The sequence below is a fragment of the Rhinatrema bivittatum genome, chromosome 2, assembly GCF_901001135.1.
Source record: "Rhinatrema bivittatum chromosome 2, aRhiBiv1.1, whole genome shotgun sequence".
Lineage (NCBI taxonomy): Eukaryota > Metazoa > Chordata > Amphibia > Gymnophiona > Rhinatrematidae > Rhinatrema > Rhinatrema bivittatum.
This window is the reverse complement of record NC_042616.1, coordinates 335,684,604-335,699,960: the sequence shown is the minus strand read 5'-3', so window position 1 is coordinate 335,699,960 and position 15,357 is coordinate 335,684,604. Positions and strand designations below refer to the sequence as shown.

At 45.8% G+C, this 15,357-nt stretch overlaps 1 protein-coding gene across 6 annotated transcripts in view; it reads left to right on the top strand.

Moving 5' to 3' along the window:
- GOLGA4 (golgin A4) overlaps positions 1–15,357 on the top strand; it is a 456,386-nt gene that overhangs the window by 254,423 nt on the left and 186,606 nt on the right. The window contains exon 1 of one of the 6 annotated variants that reach the window (XM_029589813.1): positions 9,682–9,719. The exons of the other annotated variants lie outside the window; for them this stretch is intronic. Coding sequence (XP_029445673.1) covers positions 9,686–9,719 — 34 coding nt within the window. The 5' untranslated portion in view covers positions 9,682–9,685. Of the gene's footprint in view, positions 1–9,681; positions 9,720–15,357 lie in introns of those variants that run through there. 6 annotated transcript variants of the gene reach the window in all.

Here is a 15,357-nt window from a genome sequence, read left to right as displayed (position 1 = left end):
TTGAGAACCACCATGTTAGATAATCTTCTTGTAAATGTTACCTTCATGCCAGTTGATGACTAGGATCATTCAGACCTCACAGTTCTGCTCCCCTTGTGATTAACTGGCTGTCAAAAGGATTTAAGAATGTGCTGGAACAAGATGTTACCATGAAAGACAATTGTGCTTGATTTCTTTTATTGTGGAGAAGCCATTGCTCACCAGCTTCCACACAATTCTTGACAGAATTAAAACATAAGAAATTGCCATGCTGGGTCAGACCAAGGGTCCATCAAGCCCAGCATCCTGTTTCCAACAGAGGCCAAACCAGGCCACAAGAACCTGGCAATTACCCAAACACTAAGAAGATCCCATGCTACTAATGCAATTAATAGCAGTGGCTATTCCCTAAGTAAACTTGATTAATAGAAGTTAATGGACTTCTCCTCCAAGAACTTATCCAAACCTTTTTTGAACCCAGCTACACTAACTGCACTAACCACATTTTCTGGCAACAAATTCCAGAGCTTTATTGTGCATTGAGTGAAAAAGAATTTTCTCCGATTAGTCTTAAATGTGCTACTTGCTAACTTCATGGAATGCCCCTTAGTCCTTCTATTATTCGAAAGTGTAAATAACCGATTCACATCTACTCATTCAAGACCTCTCATGATCTTAAAGACCTCTATCATATCCCCCCTCAGCCGTCTCTTCTCCAAGCTGAACAGCCCTAACCCCTTCAGCCTTTCCTCATAGGGGAGCTGTTCCATCCCCTTTATCATTTTGGTTGCCCTTCTCTGTACAATCTCTATCGCAACTATATCTTTTTTGAGATGCGGCGACCAAACTTGTACACAGAATTCACGTTGCGGTCTCACCATGGAGCGATATAGAGGCATTATGACATTTTCTGTTTTATTAACCATTCCCTTCCTAATAATTCCTAGCATTTTGTTTGCTTCTTTGACTGCTGCAGCACACTGAGCCGACAATTTTAAAGTATTATCCACTATGATGCCTAGATCTTTTTTCTGGGTGGTAGCTCCTAATATGGAATCTAACATCGTGTAACTACAGCAAGGGTTATTTTTCCCTTTATGCAGCACCTTGCACTTGTCCACATTAAATTTCATCTGCCATTTGGATGCCCAATCTTCCAGTCTTGCAAGGTCATGTAATGTATTACAATCCGCTTGTGATTTAACTACTCTGAACAATTTTGTATCATCCGCAAATTTGATAACCTCACTCGTCGTATTCCTTTCCAGATCATTTATATATATATTGAAAAGCACTGGTCCAAGTACAGATCCCTGAGGCACTCCACTGTTTACCCTTTTCCACTGAGAAAATTGACCATTTAATTCTACTCTCTGTTTCCTGTCTTTTAACCAGTTTGTAATCCACGAAAGGACATCACCTCCTATCCCATGACTTTTTGGGTTTGTTTGAAGCCTCTCATGAGGGACTTTGTCAAACGCCTTCTGAAAATCCAAATACACTACATTTACCGGTTCACCTTTATCTACATGTTTATTAACCCCTTCAAAAAAATGAAGCAGATTTGTTAGGCAAGACTTCCCTTGGGTAAATCCATGTTGACTGTGTTCCATTAAACCATGTCTTTCTATATGCTCTACGATTTTGATCTTGAGAATAGTTTCCACTATTTTTCCCGGCACTGAAGTCAGGCTCACTGGTCTATAGTTACCCGGATTGCCCCTGGAGCCTTTTTTTTAAATATTGGGGTTACATTGGCCATCCTCCAGTCTTCAGGTACAATGGATGATTTTAATGATAGGTTACAAATTGTAACTAATAGATCAGAAATGTCATTTGTTAGTTCCTTCAGTACCCTAGGATGCATACCATCTGGTCCAGGTGATTTGTTCCTCTTTAGTTTGTCAATCTGGCCTACTACATCTTCCAGGTTCACAGTGATTTTGTTCTGTTCGTCTGACTCATCACCCTTGAAAACCATCTCTGGAACTGGTATCTCCCCAACATCCTCATTAGTAAACATGGAAGCAAATAATTCATTTTGTCTTTCTGCAATGGCCTTATCTTCCCTAAGAGCCCCTTTAACCCCTAGGTCATCTAATGGTCCAACCGACTACCTTACAGGTTTCTTGCTTCAGATAAATTTTAAAAAGTTTTTATTATGAGTTTTTGCCTCTATGGCATTTTGAAGCCTTCATCCACCTTCACAGCTGTTGAGATCCAGACTTCTCCTTCCACCTGATTTTTTTTTTTTTTTTTAATTCTGACAACCCTTGAGCAACTCCTTTCAGTCATATGCTAAGTTTTATGAGTTTTGTTCAAAAAGTGATTGCCTGAAATGCATACAGTTTCACTTTAAGAGGATGGTGTGTTTTCTTGTGATGCACTGTCTGCTTGTGCTCTTTCACCTTTCCTATTCTGGTGCCAGTGCATAACCAGCTTTCCTGCCAGTGCTGTGCTGTGAGGGTGGTACACTGGGGCTACTGCTGCATGTTTAATATATAGGATGTATTAACTCTCTAACATAAAATAAATTCTGGTATTCTATTAACTTTTCATTTACTGTCATACTGTGGCAGAAGACTGATGAAAAGTGCCTTGACATAAGTGTGCTTGTTTGTCTGTGACAATTCATTACATTTGTTTTATTTTGTTACCTGTATTGATGGAGAAGCTGCTTGCAGAAACTGGATTTGAAGCCAAGAGTGTTCAAAACTGAAGTCAATCCCTTATAACATGTAAACTTTTCACATAATTATTTCTTGCATATGTGCGTCAGACTGCTGAGTTTCCCCTGTTTAAAACTGATGAGTTAGAGGGTTACAGTATATGGTGTAGAGTACACACTTCACCTGCTGGAAGAAGAAGAAGCAATGGGAAATAACAGAAAAGCCTGAATAGTATTGCAGAATCGAATACAAAATTCTAACCATTTTCCACAATGCAATACACAACAATGAAAGCACATGCCTAAACACCATAATACGATGACTCAATTCTCAGTGCAACACTAGATCAACAAACAAAGCACAGCTGGACATCCCATCAGTCACAATCGCCAAACTCACTACCGTAAGAAAAAGAGCTATATCAATAGCGGGACCTCGCCTCTGGAACTCCCAACCGGAAAACCTAAGACTACAGAACAACACAAAAATATTCAGAAAACTGCTCAAAACCTGGCTCTTCAGACAAGCCTACAAAGAAGGGATAGGCTGTTCGATTACCCTGCCACACCCAAGAATCTCAATTCCCAGTTAAGCACTTTACTAACCACAAACACCAGCCAGCTTGTACACCTGTATCCTACCCAGTTGAGCCTATTACGTCCTACTGCTGTTACTCTATTGTAAATTATAAAATCACAAGATATCACCACACAGTGAAACCACTAACGCTAGATGACATAAATACCATGACAATACCCGGCTGCATTAACATATACAGTTTGATGACTCTTTTGTCTCTGGTCTTAACACCTCCCACAGTTTCTTTCTAATCCTCTTGTCTGTTCTTATAAACCTATGTTCTCTTAATTGTTTCTTCGGAGTGAAGGCCTGCGCCACCTCGCACAGTTATGAATGTAAACGTTGATCTTTTTTGTAAAGTGATGTTATACCTGTAAACCGGAGTGAAGGCCTTTTGCTAAACTTCGGTATATAAAAGCATGCAAATAAATAAATAAATATTCTGCATCTAAATGTTCATTAAAAAAAAAAAAAGGAACATTTGAAGCATCACGTGGTTTATATGCCTTCTGCAGGTAATAGTAGTAGTCGCTAAAGATAAATCTGACCAATCTAGTAACCATGGTCAAAATGTAATATATTGCTGTATTAAAACTTATTTGCTTTAAGCAGTCTACTCACACTAACTTTTCTGCTGGTTTAATTGTTTTTGTAGAACTTCCTTTTTTGATTTTCTTGTAAAACTGCCTTGATAATGTTGCATGAGCTCCACATACTGTTTTAACATGTTTGTTTGTTTTTATAAAATTAAGGGATGGGAATATGCTAGAGAGAGCTTATAGATAATTCATGTTCCTCATGTGAAGGTCCACTGTATTGGGATTTTCTTTATATCTAGGAAAACAGTAAACTATATGAAAAATATGATGGAAAGATGCTTGATGGCATAAAAACTATGCAGGTATTCATGATCTCACACATCACTGTGTTAAGATAGTTGAAGGGAAAGTACCACAAAAATGTTTTTTTCTGTATTGTGGGCCTTGATACTGGGGACTGTTCCCTGTTTGTGCAGGGGAGCAAGTGGTTGGGAGGCAGGCTGTTTTGGATAGTGTCGAGCAAAGGTATGCAGGTGACTTCCAGGTGGGCGCCCTGCAAATCTCCTGCGACGAGACTGAATGGCTCTCTGCCCAGGAAGTCGCTTGGGCGCAAAGAGAGTGAACCCGGACCCCCATCGGTGGCTTCTTTCCCTCGCCAGTATACGCTGCCGCAATAGCCTCTTTCAGCCAGCAAGCGATCGTCATCTTAGAGACCAGGTGTTCCTTCTTAGGTCCTGACCAGAGGACGAACAGGTGATACGAAAGCCGGAACTCATTGGTGACCTCCAGGTAACGCATCAGACAGCACTTAACATCAAGCTTGCGGAGATCTCGAGAGTCAGCAGAGGAGAAAGAAGGCAGCTCCACCGTCTGATTAAGGTGAAAAGTGGAAACCACCTTGGGTAGGAATGAAGGTACCGTGCGCAAAGTAACCCCTGAGTCAGTGAATCACAGATACGGTTCCCTGCAGGATAACGCCTGTAGTTCGGAGACCCTGCGGGCCGAACAAATGGCTACCAGGAAGACCGTCTTGAGAGTGAGGTCCTTGAGAGTAGAGGCTCGAAAGGAGCTCCGCCAAGGATCCGTAGTACCCGGTTGAGGCTCCAAGAGGGACAGGGAGCTTGGAGTGGCGGCTTTAGATGCTTTACTCCTTTAAGGAATCGGACGACATCCGGATGAAAGGAGAGTGGAATTTCTGCCCCCCCCCCCCGCGAAGCAAAGCTCCTAAGGCTGCAAGCTGGACTCGGAGAGAGTTGTAAGCTAAACCCTTTTCCAAGCCTGCCTGTAGGAACGAGAGAATCTGGGGCTCAGACGTGTGCCACGGTTGTGTAGCGTGTGCCGTGCACCATGATTCGAAGACCTTCCACACCCGGATATAGGCGACAGAGGTGGACTTCTTTCGTGCTCGAAGGAGGGTCGAGATCATGGCCACCGGATAACCACGTTGTCTCAATTTGCTCCTCTCAAAAGCCAAGCCGCAAGACAGAAGTGAGCTGCCTCGTCGAAAAATATTAGACCTTGATGGAGGAGGTGTGGAAAACGACCTAGACGTAGGGGCCTGTCCTTCGCCAGGTTGAGTAGATCTGCGAACCATGGCCGGCGAGGCCACTCCGGAGCCACCAGAATCACAGTGCCTTGGTGGTCCTCGATCCTTTGTAGTACCTTGCCCACTAGAGGCCAAGGAGGAAACACATAGAAGAGGAGATGACGGGGCCACGGCAGCACCAGTGAATTGACGCCCTCCGCGCCGCGTTCTCTTCTGCGACTGAAGAAGAGAGGAGCCTTCATGTTGCGGGCTGTTGCCATGAGGTCCACGTGAGGAATCCCCCAACGACGGACAATCAGGTGCATCGCCTCCTCCGAGAGCTCCCACTCTCCTGGGTCAAGATGTTGGCGGCTTAGGAAATCCGCCTGGATGTTGTCTACCCCTGCAATGTGTGAGGCTGCCAATCGGTTCAGATGCAGTTCTGCCCATGTCATGAGCTTGTCAGTTTCCTGGGAGACGTGACTGCTTCTCGTGCCTCCCTGGTGATTTATGTACGCCACCGTGGTCGCGTTGTCCGAGAGTATCCTGACCGCCTGATGGTGAATGAGGGGGAGGAACTCCTTCAGCGCTAAATGGACTGCTCTGGTTTCTAAGTGGTTGATTGGCCACCGCGCTTGGGCTTGCGTCCACTGTCCCTGCAGAGACCTCAACTGACAGACCGCTCCCCAACCCCGAGAGGCTGGCGTCTGTCGTGACTAGTATCCAGTCTGGAGTCTCCAAGGAATACCCCCTGAGCCAGATGGAGGGGGTCTGGCCACCAGAGTAAGCTGTCCCTGGCTGCCCGCGGGATCGGGAGGATTGCCTGAAAATCTCGCGACACCGGCTTCCAGCGGGAAAGCAAAGCCCTCTGTAGCGGACGCAGGTGCGCGAAGGCCCAGGGTACCAGATCAATAGTGGATGCCATGGATCCCAGGACCTGTAGATAATCCCAAGCTGTGGGCCAAGAGAGACCAGAGAAACTCTGTATTTGATCCCGTAAGGCCTGGGCCCACTCCGGCCATAGGAAAAACTTGCCCTCCGCCGTGTCGAATCTCGCGCCCAGGAAGTCCAACGACTGAGACGGAGTGAGACTGCTCTTGGCGAAGTTGATGATCCGCCCAAGCGATTGTAGGAGTTGCAGCACCTGGTCGACCGCCCGATAATCCTGGCTCAAGGATTTCGCTTGGATGAGCCAGTCCAGGTAGGGGTGAACTAAAATACCCTCCCGACGTAGGGTGGCCGCTACCACCACCATGACTTTGGTGAAGACTCATGGGGCCGTCACCAAACCAAAAGGGAGAGCCTGGAATTGAAAATGTTGCCCTAATATCTTGAACCGGAGGAAGCGTTGATGCACCTTGAGGACTGGAATATGGAAGTATGCCTCAGTGAGGTCCAGGGAGGCCAGGAACTCCCCGCGGTGCACTGCTGCTATTACCGAGCGTAGTGTCTCCATCCTGAAATGCGGCACCTTGAGAGATTTGTTTACCGACTTCAGATACAGTATTGGACGGAAAGTGCCCTCCTTCTTGGGTACCATAAAGTAGATGGAATAGTGGCCCCGGCCCACCTCTGGGAGAGGCACTGGGATGATTGCCTCCAGCGCGAGGAGCCGGTCCAACGTCTGGCGAACTATGATCTGCTTTTGAAGTGACCCGAAGGGAGAGAAGAGAAACCTGTCTCTTGGGGGCCGTACAAAATCCAATGCGTAGCCGTGCTTTAGAATATCTAGGACCAACTGATCCGACGTGATCTGGACCCACTCCTCGTAGAAGAGAGAAATACCTTGGGGATCGCTGCGTGGGTCGGCCTGGCATCATTGAGGCTTGGAGGACGTGCCATGGACCAGTCCTTCCTTGCCGGGTCTGCGCCCTCGAAAGGGACGGTTCCAAGAATGTGAGCGAGAGGAGGGAGTCCAGGGAGTCTGTTATCTCGTGGTACGAAAGTGGCGTTCAGTGTGGAATCAATTTCTGGAGGAACTGAAGGATCTCGTGGATCGCGGCTGATCTTCCGGAAGTCTATGCACTGCATTTTCTCCCAGGGACTTGATGATCTGATCCAGATCTTCTCCGAAAAGGAACTTGCCCTTAAAAGGAAGCGAACCCTGACGAGTCTTGGAGGAGGAATCTGCCGACCAGTTCCGGAGCCACAGTAGGCGTCGAGCCGAGACTGCCACCACCATCGACCTGGCGAGGACCCGGAGCAGATCATACAAGGCATCTGCCCCGTAGGCAATGACGGCCTCCAACCTGTCCGCCTGGCGCGTTTCCTCTGGAGGCAGGTCCTGCGAAGTGAGAAGTTGTTGCACCCAGCGAAGCCCTGTTCTTTGTGCCAGCGAGCTGCAGATGGCCACCCGCACTCCCAGCGCCGACACCTCGAACACTCTCTTGAGGTACACCTCTAGCTTCCTGTCCCGGAGATCCCTCAGTGCCGTGCCCCCCGTGACTGGGATGGTGATGCGTTTGGTGACCACCGAAACTGCGGAATCTACTGTCGGGACCTTGAGGAGCTCAAGGAAATCCTCAGGGAGAGGATATAGCTTCTCCATGGCCCTACTAACCTTGGGTGTGGCTTCTGGTGCATCCCATTCCCTAGAAACCAACTGGAGGAACGTAGGATGGGTAGGAAATGCCCTCGCGGGTGGCCGGAGCCCCGCCAGCACGGGGTCCCCTTTCTTCACTGTGGGTTCGGGCCCTGGTGGATCAGGCGGGGGATCAATGTCCAGCTCCTGCAAGATATGCGGGATCAGGTCATCCAGCTCGTCCCTTTGGAAAATGCGCAGGACCCGAGGGTCGTCTCCTTCCATCTAGACCGCCAATAAAGGGTCATCCACAGCCGGATCTGGGACCGAATCCCCCCCTTGCGCAGGGGGGGGTAGCCTCTGGACAGTCCAGGAGAATCGTGAGATGGGCTCGCCGCCACCCCTCTCTGGTCGATGTCCTGGGGTGGAGCTCCCCCAGGGAAATGATCCATTCTTGCCAACTTGGGGGGGGGTGGGCGGCCCGGGGAGGAGATCCAGTGGCTAGGACATCCGAGCCAAAAATGCATTATGCATTAAAACTATGAATTCCGGGGAAAAAGCTGGTGGGGCCGGGGGGGGGGGGGGGGGCATGGCCAAGGCATCCCCCGACTGAGGCAACGCTTCCGACACTGGTATTGGCTCCAATAATGGTGGTAGGGCCGAAAACGAGGCCGCCGCGTCCTCCTCCGAGGCGCCGGAGTCAGACGGAACCTGCAGCAAGATGGCCGCCATTCCCGCGCTCTGCGGGATTGGGGTGGCTGCTGTCCACCACTGCGGTCCTGACTGCGCGCTCCGGAGCCGTCCCCCTGCCGCGAGCTGCCCTCCCCACCAGGGAGGCAGCTGGTGCAAAGCCCCTCTCTGGAGAGTCGGCCCCCGATCCGGCCACACGCGGCACATGTCGATACTCTCGGCAGGGGGGGGAGGGGGGAAGCGCGGGCACAAAAGGCCGGAGGCCCTGTTAAGTCGATCCGCGACCGCTACAACACCCCCACCGACCAGATGTCCAATTCCCTCCGAGAAATGGGACCTCCCGGCGGGCGGTGGCCCCGGGGAATGGGACGTCGCGGGGCCGCGGGTCGGTAATCGGCCGGGAGGGAGGAGAGGTTGGAGCCTTCAACGTGCACCCCAGTGGTGCAGCACGATGTGACTAATGAAACCTGTGAAGGAAAGAACAACAGGCACTTACCCCATCAACTAAGAAAAAGGTGGTAGGAACCAGACAGAAAAGGCAGCCAGGAGAGAAGGAAAACAAGGACAAGCCTGTCCGCAAGTGCCCCGAGGGGAGCCAGGCAACAGTGACTCACCTTAAATTAAACAATCCTCTTTTTTTTTTTTTTTACTTAAGAAACTTGATCCCTCACAAAACTGAAATGAACAAAGGCTAAACTGAGAGAAAACTACTACACTAAGCCAATGTACTGGGGAACCGGTGTTCCCCTGCTCCTATCTGCTGGAGTCAGAAAAATACTGAAGAGGGATAGCGAGGGTGTGGGCTTATGAGCCACCTCCCTCAGAAGTTCTTGTCTGACTCCATCTGCTGGACGGGGGACATAACCCACCGTCTGGACTGATCCTGGTACATACAGGGAACTGAAATATACTACATGGCTGCGGCAATGCAGACGTTCTAACTAGGTTGTCATTCTGACAGAGGAATCCTGCACAAAATTTCATTGGTGCTGAGTTTTGCAGATAATTTGCAGTATTAGTTTCTGCATCAAAGCAAATAGCATTTTTGATGATCTCTTTCACTGTGCCTGGTGTATATGTAGATTCAGAAAACTTTATTGGCACGACAGTTGGTACAGGGCCACCTGCATATAACCTTTTATTGCTTTTTCAATTTTCTTTTTGTTAAACAAGGTACCAGAAAATGACTAAAATACCTGAGAGATCTGAAACAGCAGGTGAATATTTTTGTTTGTATGCTTTGCAGTTGATGGTCCTTCAGTTTTATAAACTGGTTGTAATTGTGTGGCGAATGAAAGAGATAAGATATGGCCAACTAATTCTTTCATTGGGAAGTATAGTTTCTGTTTCTTGCTTTACTCATCATTGGCTGACTTGAATTGCACACCTGCTATGGGGTATAAAAATGTTTAGCAAAAGATTTCTTCAGTGAAGATGCTGTGTAAGAACATGTTTTCTTTTATATGACCGTTATAGATTTAGAGACATGGTTCTTGTGCAAGTTCAAATGAGCAGATCAGGTGGACCAGATGGCTTTTATCTGATAACATCTTCTATATTTCTTTCTATGTTAGAACTTGGAAATTATTAGATTAAGGAGCAGAGAAGTGTGTTAATATAAGAAGCCATTGGCTATGTTTGAGCAGAAGCAGCTGTTACTAATCCCTTTACTTTATCAAGGCATCTGTACTTGACTGACTCAGTAGTCAGCTGAGTTCAAATGGCCCCTGCAGTTATATAACACCAAAATACAGCATTATATACACCCAAAAGAAGGGACTACATCATAAAAACAAATAGAATTTCTGTTGTAAGATACATAAGTCTGGGAGGAAGACAGCCCTAAAAGTAAATCAAGCTAAGCTTTTTTAATTATATACAGTTGGCCAGAGAACAGTGAAGCATTCAACTTTATGGCAGTCATTCAAGAGAAGCATAATATTTCAAAGCCATTTTCTACTGGTATATTTGAAGGAATTCAAATAACAGCATATTATACAAAGAGAGACTTAACACACTCAAAATGTATTCCCTGGAGAAAAGAAGGGATGGGGAGATATGATAAAAACATTCAAATATTTGACAGACTTCAGTAAAGTACAAGACTGTGACATTTTCCATAGAAAAGGAAATTGAGGGTTAAGAGTTCATAATATGAATTTGCAGGAATGAAGATTCAGAAGCCTGAGAAAAGACTTATTTATGGAGATGGTTGGTAGATTCCTGGAATAGCTTAATGGCAGAGGTAGTAGTAATCAATACCATGACAGTTTTAAAATGCTTGGGACAGTAGAAGTGGGTAGATGGTAAAGGGTAGAAAAATGAGGTGAGAGGGTGGGGACTTAAGTTTTTGTTCAGTGTTGTGGAACTTTAGCAGGCCGAAGAGGGAAGAATACAAGCCGAAGGCAAAGGGTGCTATATCAGGCTTTCAAGAAGTCTGGAATAGAGTGAAGGAGGAGTAGCTATGGTTATAAACCCTAATATCAAGGAGCATGGCATAACCAGATGTTTCAGACAGCTTCACTAGTATTGGTAGCTGTTTGTATTATTACGGAACTTGTAAAGACAATGGAGGGGGCCTAAACTCCCTACAGTCCATTCCCTCCCTATTAGACACACCCCTCCAATTCAAAGACTCTGTATGAAGCCTAGGAGTCCAACTTGATATTAATCTCACTATGGCAGCCCACATCTCTAAAGTAGTGAGAGTCTCCTTTATGTACCTTGAACAGATTCAGCAACTATATGCTACTACTTCAATCAGCATAACCTTGCATCGATTATCTATGCACTAATAGCTAGTCATTTGTATTACTGTAAGTCTCTTCTGAACAGTATCTCCCAGATCTGCTTGAAATGACTACAAGTCGTGCAAAGCACAGAGGCCAGAATCCTGATAGGGGCCAAAATTGTCAGACCACATAACACCCATCATCTGCAGACTACATTGGCTATCGATTGAAACCAGGATTAAATTCAAAACCCTCTGCTTTGTCTTCAGATGTGTGAAGAAATAGGCCCCAGAGTGTTTCACCCATCTCCTTGCCTTCTACACCCTGGCTAGACAGCACCGATCTTCACAAAAGGCCCCTCTTTCCTCCCTACCCCATGACTTCTGCCAAATTGAACTGCACAACAGTAAGAGCCTTCAGTTGCTGGAATGAGGTTCCTTTACCCAACCACCAAAAACCAAACTAGCTCACTTTCCAGAAAAAAGCCAATGTCTAGCTATTCAACTAGGCCTTTCTCGGCTGGCTCATTAGGAATATTAAAGTTTTTAGAACATAACATAAGATATGCCATACTGGGTCAGACCAAGGGTCCATCAAGCCCAGTATCCTGCCTTCAGCAGTGGCCAGTCCAAGTCATAAGTACCTGGCAAGTACCCAAACATTAAATAGATCCCATGCTACTAATGCCAGCAACAAGCAGTGGCTATTCCCTATTGATTAATAGCAGTTTATGGGCTTCTCCTCCAGGAAATTATCCAAACCTTTTTTAAATCCAGCTACACTAATTACCATAACCACATCCTCTGGCAGCAAATTCCAGATCTTGACTGTGTGTTGAGTGAAAAAGAATTTTCTCCAATTTGTTTTAAATTTGCCACTTGCTAACTTCATGGAATGCCCCCTATTCCTTGTTTTATCAGAAAGAGTAAATAACCATTTCACAAATATCCGTTCAAGTCCTTTCATGATTTTGTAGACCTCTATCATATCCCCCTCCAAGCCATCTCGTCTCTAAGCTGAACAGCCCTAACCTCTTTAGCATTTCCTCCTAGGGGGAACCATTCCATCCCATTTATCATTTTAGTCGCCCTTCTCTGTACTTTCTCCAGTGCAACTATATCTTTTTTGAGCTGCGGCGACCAGAATTACACACAGTATTCAAGGTGTGGCCTAACCATTGAGCGTTACAGAGGCATCATGACATCTTCTGTTTTATTTGCCACTCCCTTCCTAATAATTCCTAATATGCTGTGTGATTTTTTTTGACGCTACAGCACACTGAGTCAACGATTTCAATGTAATATCAACTATGATGCTCAGATCTTTAAGCTGGGTGGTAACTCCTAAAATGGAACCCAATTTCGTGTAGCTGCAGCATGTATTATTTTTCCCTATATGCATCACCTTGCACTTGTCCACATTATATTTCATTTGCCATATGGCCACCCAATCTTCCAGTCTTGCAAGGTCCTCTTGCAATTTATCACAATCTGCTTGTGTTTTAACTATTCTGAATAATTTTGTATCATCTGCAAATTTGATCACTTCACTCGTCATACCTCTTTCCAGATCATTTATAAATATATAAAAAAGCAGTGGTCCAAGTACTGAACCCTGAGGCACTTCACTATTTACCTTTTTCCATTGTGAAAACAGACCATTTAATCCTACTCTGTTTCCTGTCTTTTAACCAGTTTGCAATCCAAAAAAGGACATCTCCTCCTAGCCCATGATTTTACTTTTCCTAGAAGCCTCTCATGAGGAACTTTGTCAAACTCCTTCTGAAAACCCAAATACACCACATCTATCAGTTCATCTTTCTCCACATGCTTATTTACCTCTTCAAAAAAATGTAGCAGATTTGTGAGGCAAGACTTCCCTTGGGTAAATCCATGCTGGCTGTGTCCCATTAAATCATGTCTATCTATATATGTTCTGTGGTGTTATTCTTTATAATAGTTTCCACGATTTTTCCCAGCACTGAAGTCAGGCTCACTGTTCTGTAGTTTCCTGGATCACCTCTGTAGCCCTTTTTAAATATCGGGTTTCATTCCAGTCTTCAGGTACGATTTTAATGATAGGTTACAAATTACTTGTAATTGTTGCGACCGTCGCTGCCCGACGTCTCCACTCCACCCAGCTTACTTCTTTGGCGACTCCCTCTTTGGTTGATGAAAGTTTGGCTGCCGCGGCGTCAATTTGCCGACCTCCTCCGGCGTTCCCGGACCGGCTAGACGCTGCCTTCCGCCATGTTCTCCTGAGGCCTAAGGGCGCGCATGTGGAGCGGCCCCGACTCAAGTACCGGCTGTTGCGCGAACCTCAGGGGCGTCCCCCTGAGATGATGTCGTCATCGCCAGATATTTAAGGTCTCTTGTTTTGCTAGCTAATCGAGTTAGCAAAGGGTTTCCTACCTAGCTGCCTCCAGGTATCGCTGCGGATGGGATTCACTCTCCGTGTACCTTGCTACTCTGCCTCCTCACACTTTACCAGGGGTACCCGCTCCTCGGGGGCCTCGCTCTCTTTCTTGCTTTTCAGGTCACAGTCTGGAACCGGTACTCGCTCCTCGAGGGCCCACGTTCCCGGACTTGCTACTGAATATACCTTCTGTCAGGAAGTCACCGCTGCCTACAACACCAGTGAGTTACCATCTCTCTCTCAGAGCTTTCCCTGAAACCAGGTACTTGCTCCTCGAGGGCCTACTTCATTCCAGCTCCTGGGCTGTTCCAAGAGATTATTGTGTGAGTGTTACCATCAAGGTTCTGTTCCTATACTCTGCCTACTCGCTATCTCAGTTTCTCTACAGCTCAGCCATCTGGAATCGCTGTTCCAGTGCCTGAGGGGACTACAGCCCAGCCGGGCTCTTCCAGCTCACTACTACCACCTCTGGTGGTTCTCTAAAACAGTTTAATAAAAGAACTAAGTGTGTCTGTCTCCCAACTCTGAGCCTGACCAGTGGTCCCTCTTGGGATCTTCCCCCATGGGCGTGGTCATCTGCCACCGGCCCAAGGATCCACCCACAATTATCACAAATAATAACAGTAATAGATCTGAAATTTCATTTTTGAATTCTTTCAGAACCCTGGAATGTATGCCATCCAGTCCAGATGATTTGCTACTCTTCAGTTTGTAAGTCTGACATACTACATGTGTTAGGTTCACTGTGATTTGGGTCAGTTCATCTGAATCATCACCCTTGAAAACCATCTCTGGAACAGGTATCTCCTCAACATGTTTCTCTGTAAACACTGAAGCAAAGAATTTGTTTAGTCTTTCCATGATGGCCTTATTTTCTTTAAGTGCCCCTTTAACCCCACGATCATCTAACAGTCCAAACAACTCTCTCGCAGGCTTCCTGATTTGGATATATTTAAAAAAGTTTTTATTATGAGTTTTTTCCTCTATGGCCAACTTCTTTTCAAATTCTCTTTTTTCCTGTTTTATCAATGTTTTATATTTAACTTGCCAATGCTTATGCATTTTCCTGTTTTCATCAGATGGATCCTTCTTTCAGTTTTTGAAGGAAGATTATTTTGACTAAAATAGCCTCTTTCACCTCACCTTTTAACCATACCGGCAATCGTTTGGCCTTCCGTCCACCTTTCTTAATGCGTGAAATATATCTGGACTGCGATTCTTAACCTTTGTAGCTGCACATTTCAGTTGTTTCTGTTTTTCTCATTTTATCAGAGTTTCTTTTTGAAAGTTTAGTACTAGAGCCGTGGATTTATTATTGTCCTCCTGCCAGTCATTCCTTCAAATTTTATCATGTTATGATCACTATTGCCAAACAGCCCCACCACTTTTACCTCTCTCACCGAATCCTGTGCTCCACTAAGAATTATATCTAAATAGCTCCCTCTTTTTTCGGCTCCTGAACCAATTGCTCCATAAAGCTGTCATTTATTTCATCCAGGAACTTTATCTCTCTAGTATGTCCTGATATTATATTTACCCAGTCAATATTTGGGGTAATTGAAATCTCCCATAATTACTGCATTACCAATTTGATTAACTTCTCTAATATCTCTTAGCATTTCATTGTCTATCTCACCATTTTGGACAGATGGATGGTAATATACTCCTATCGTTATACTTTTCTCTGACACACAAGGGAGTTTTACCC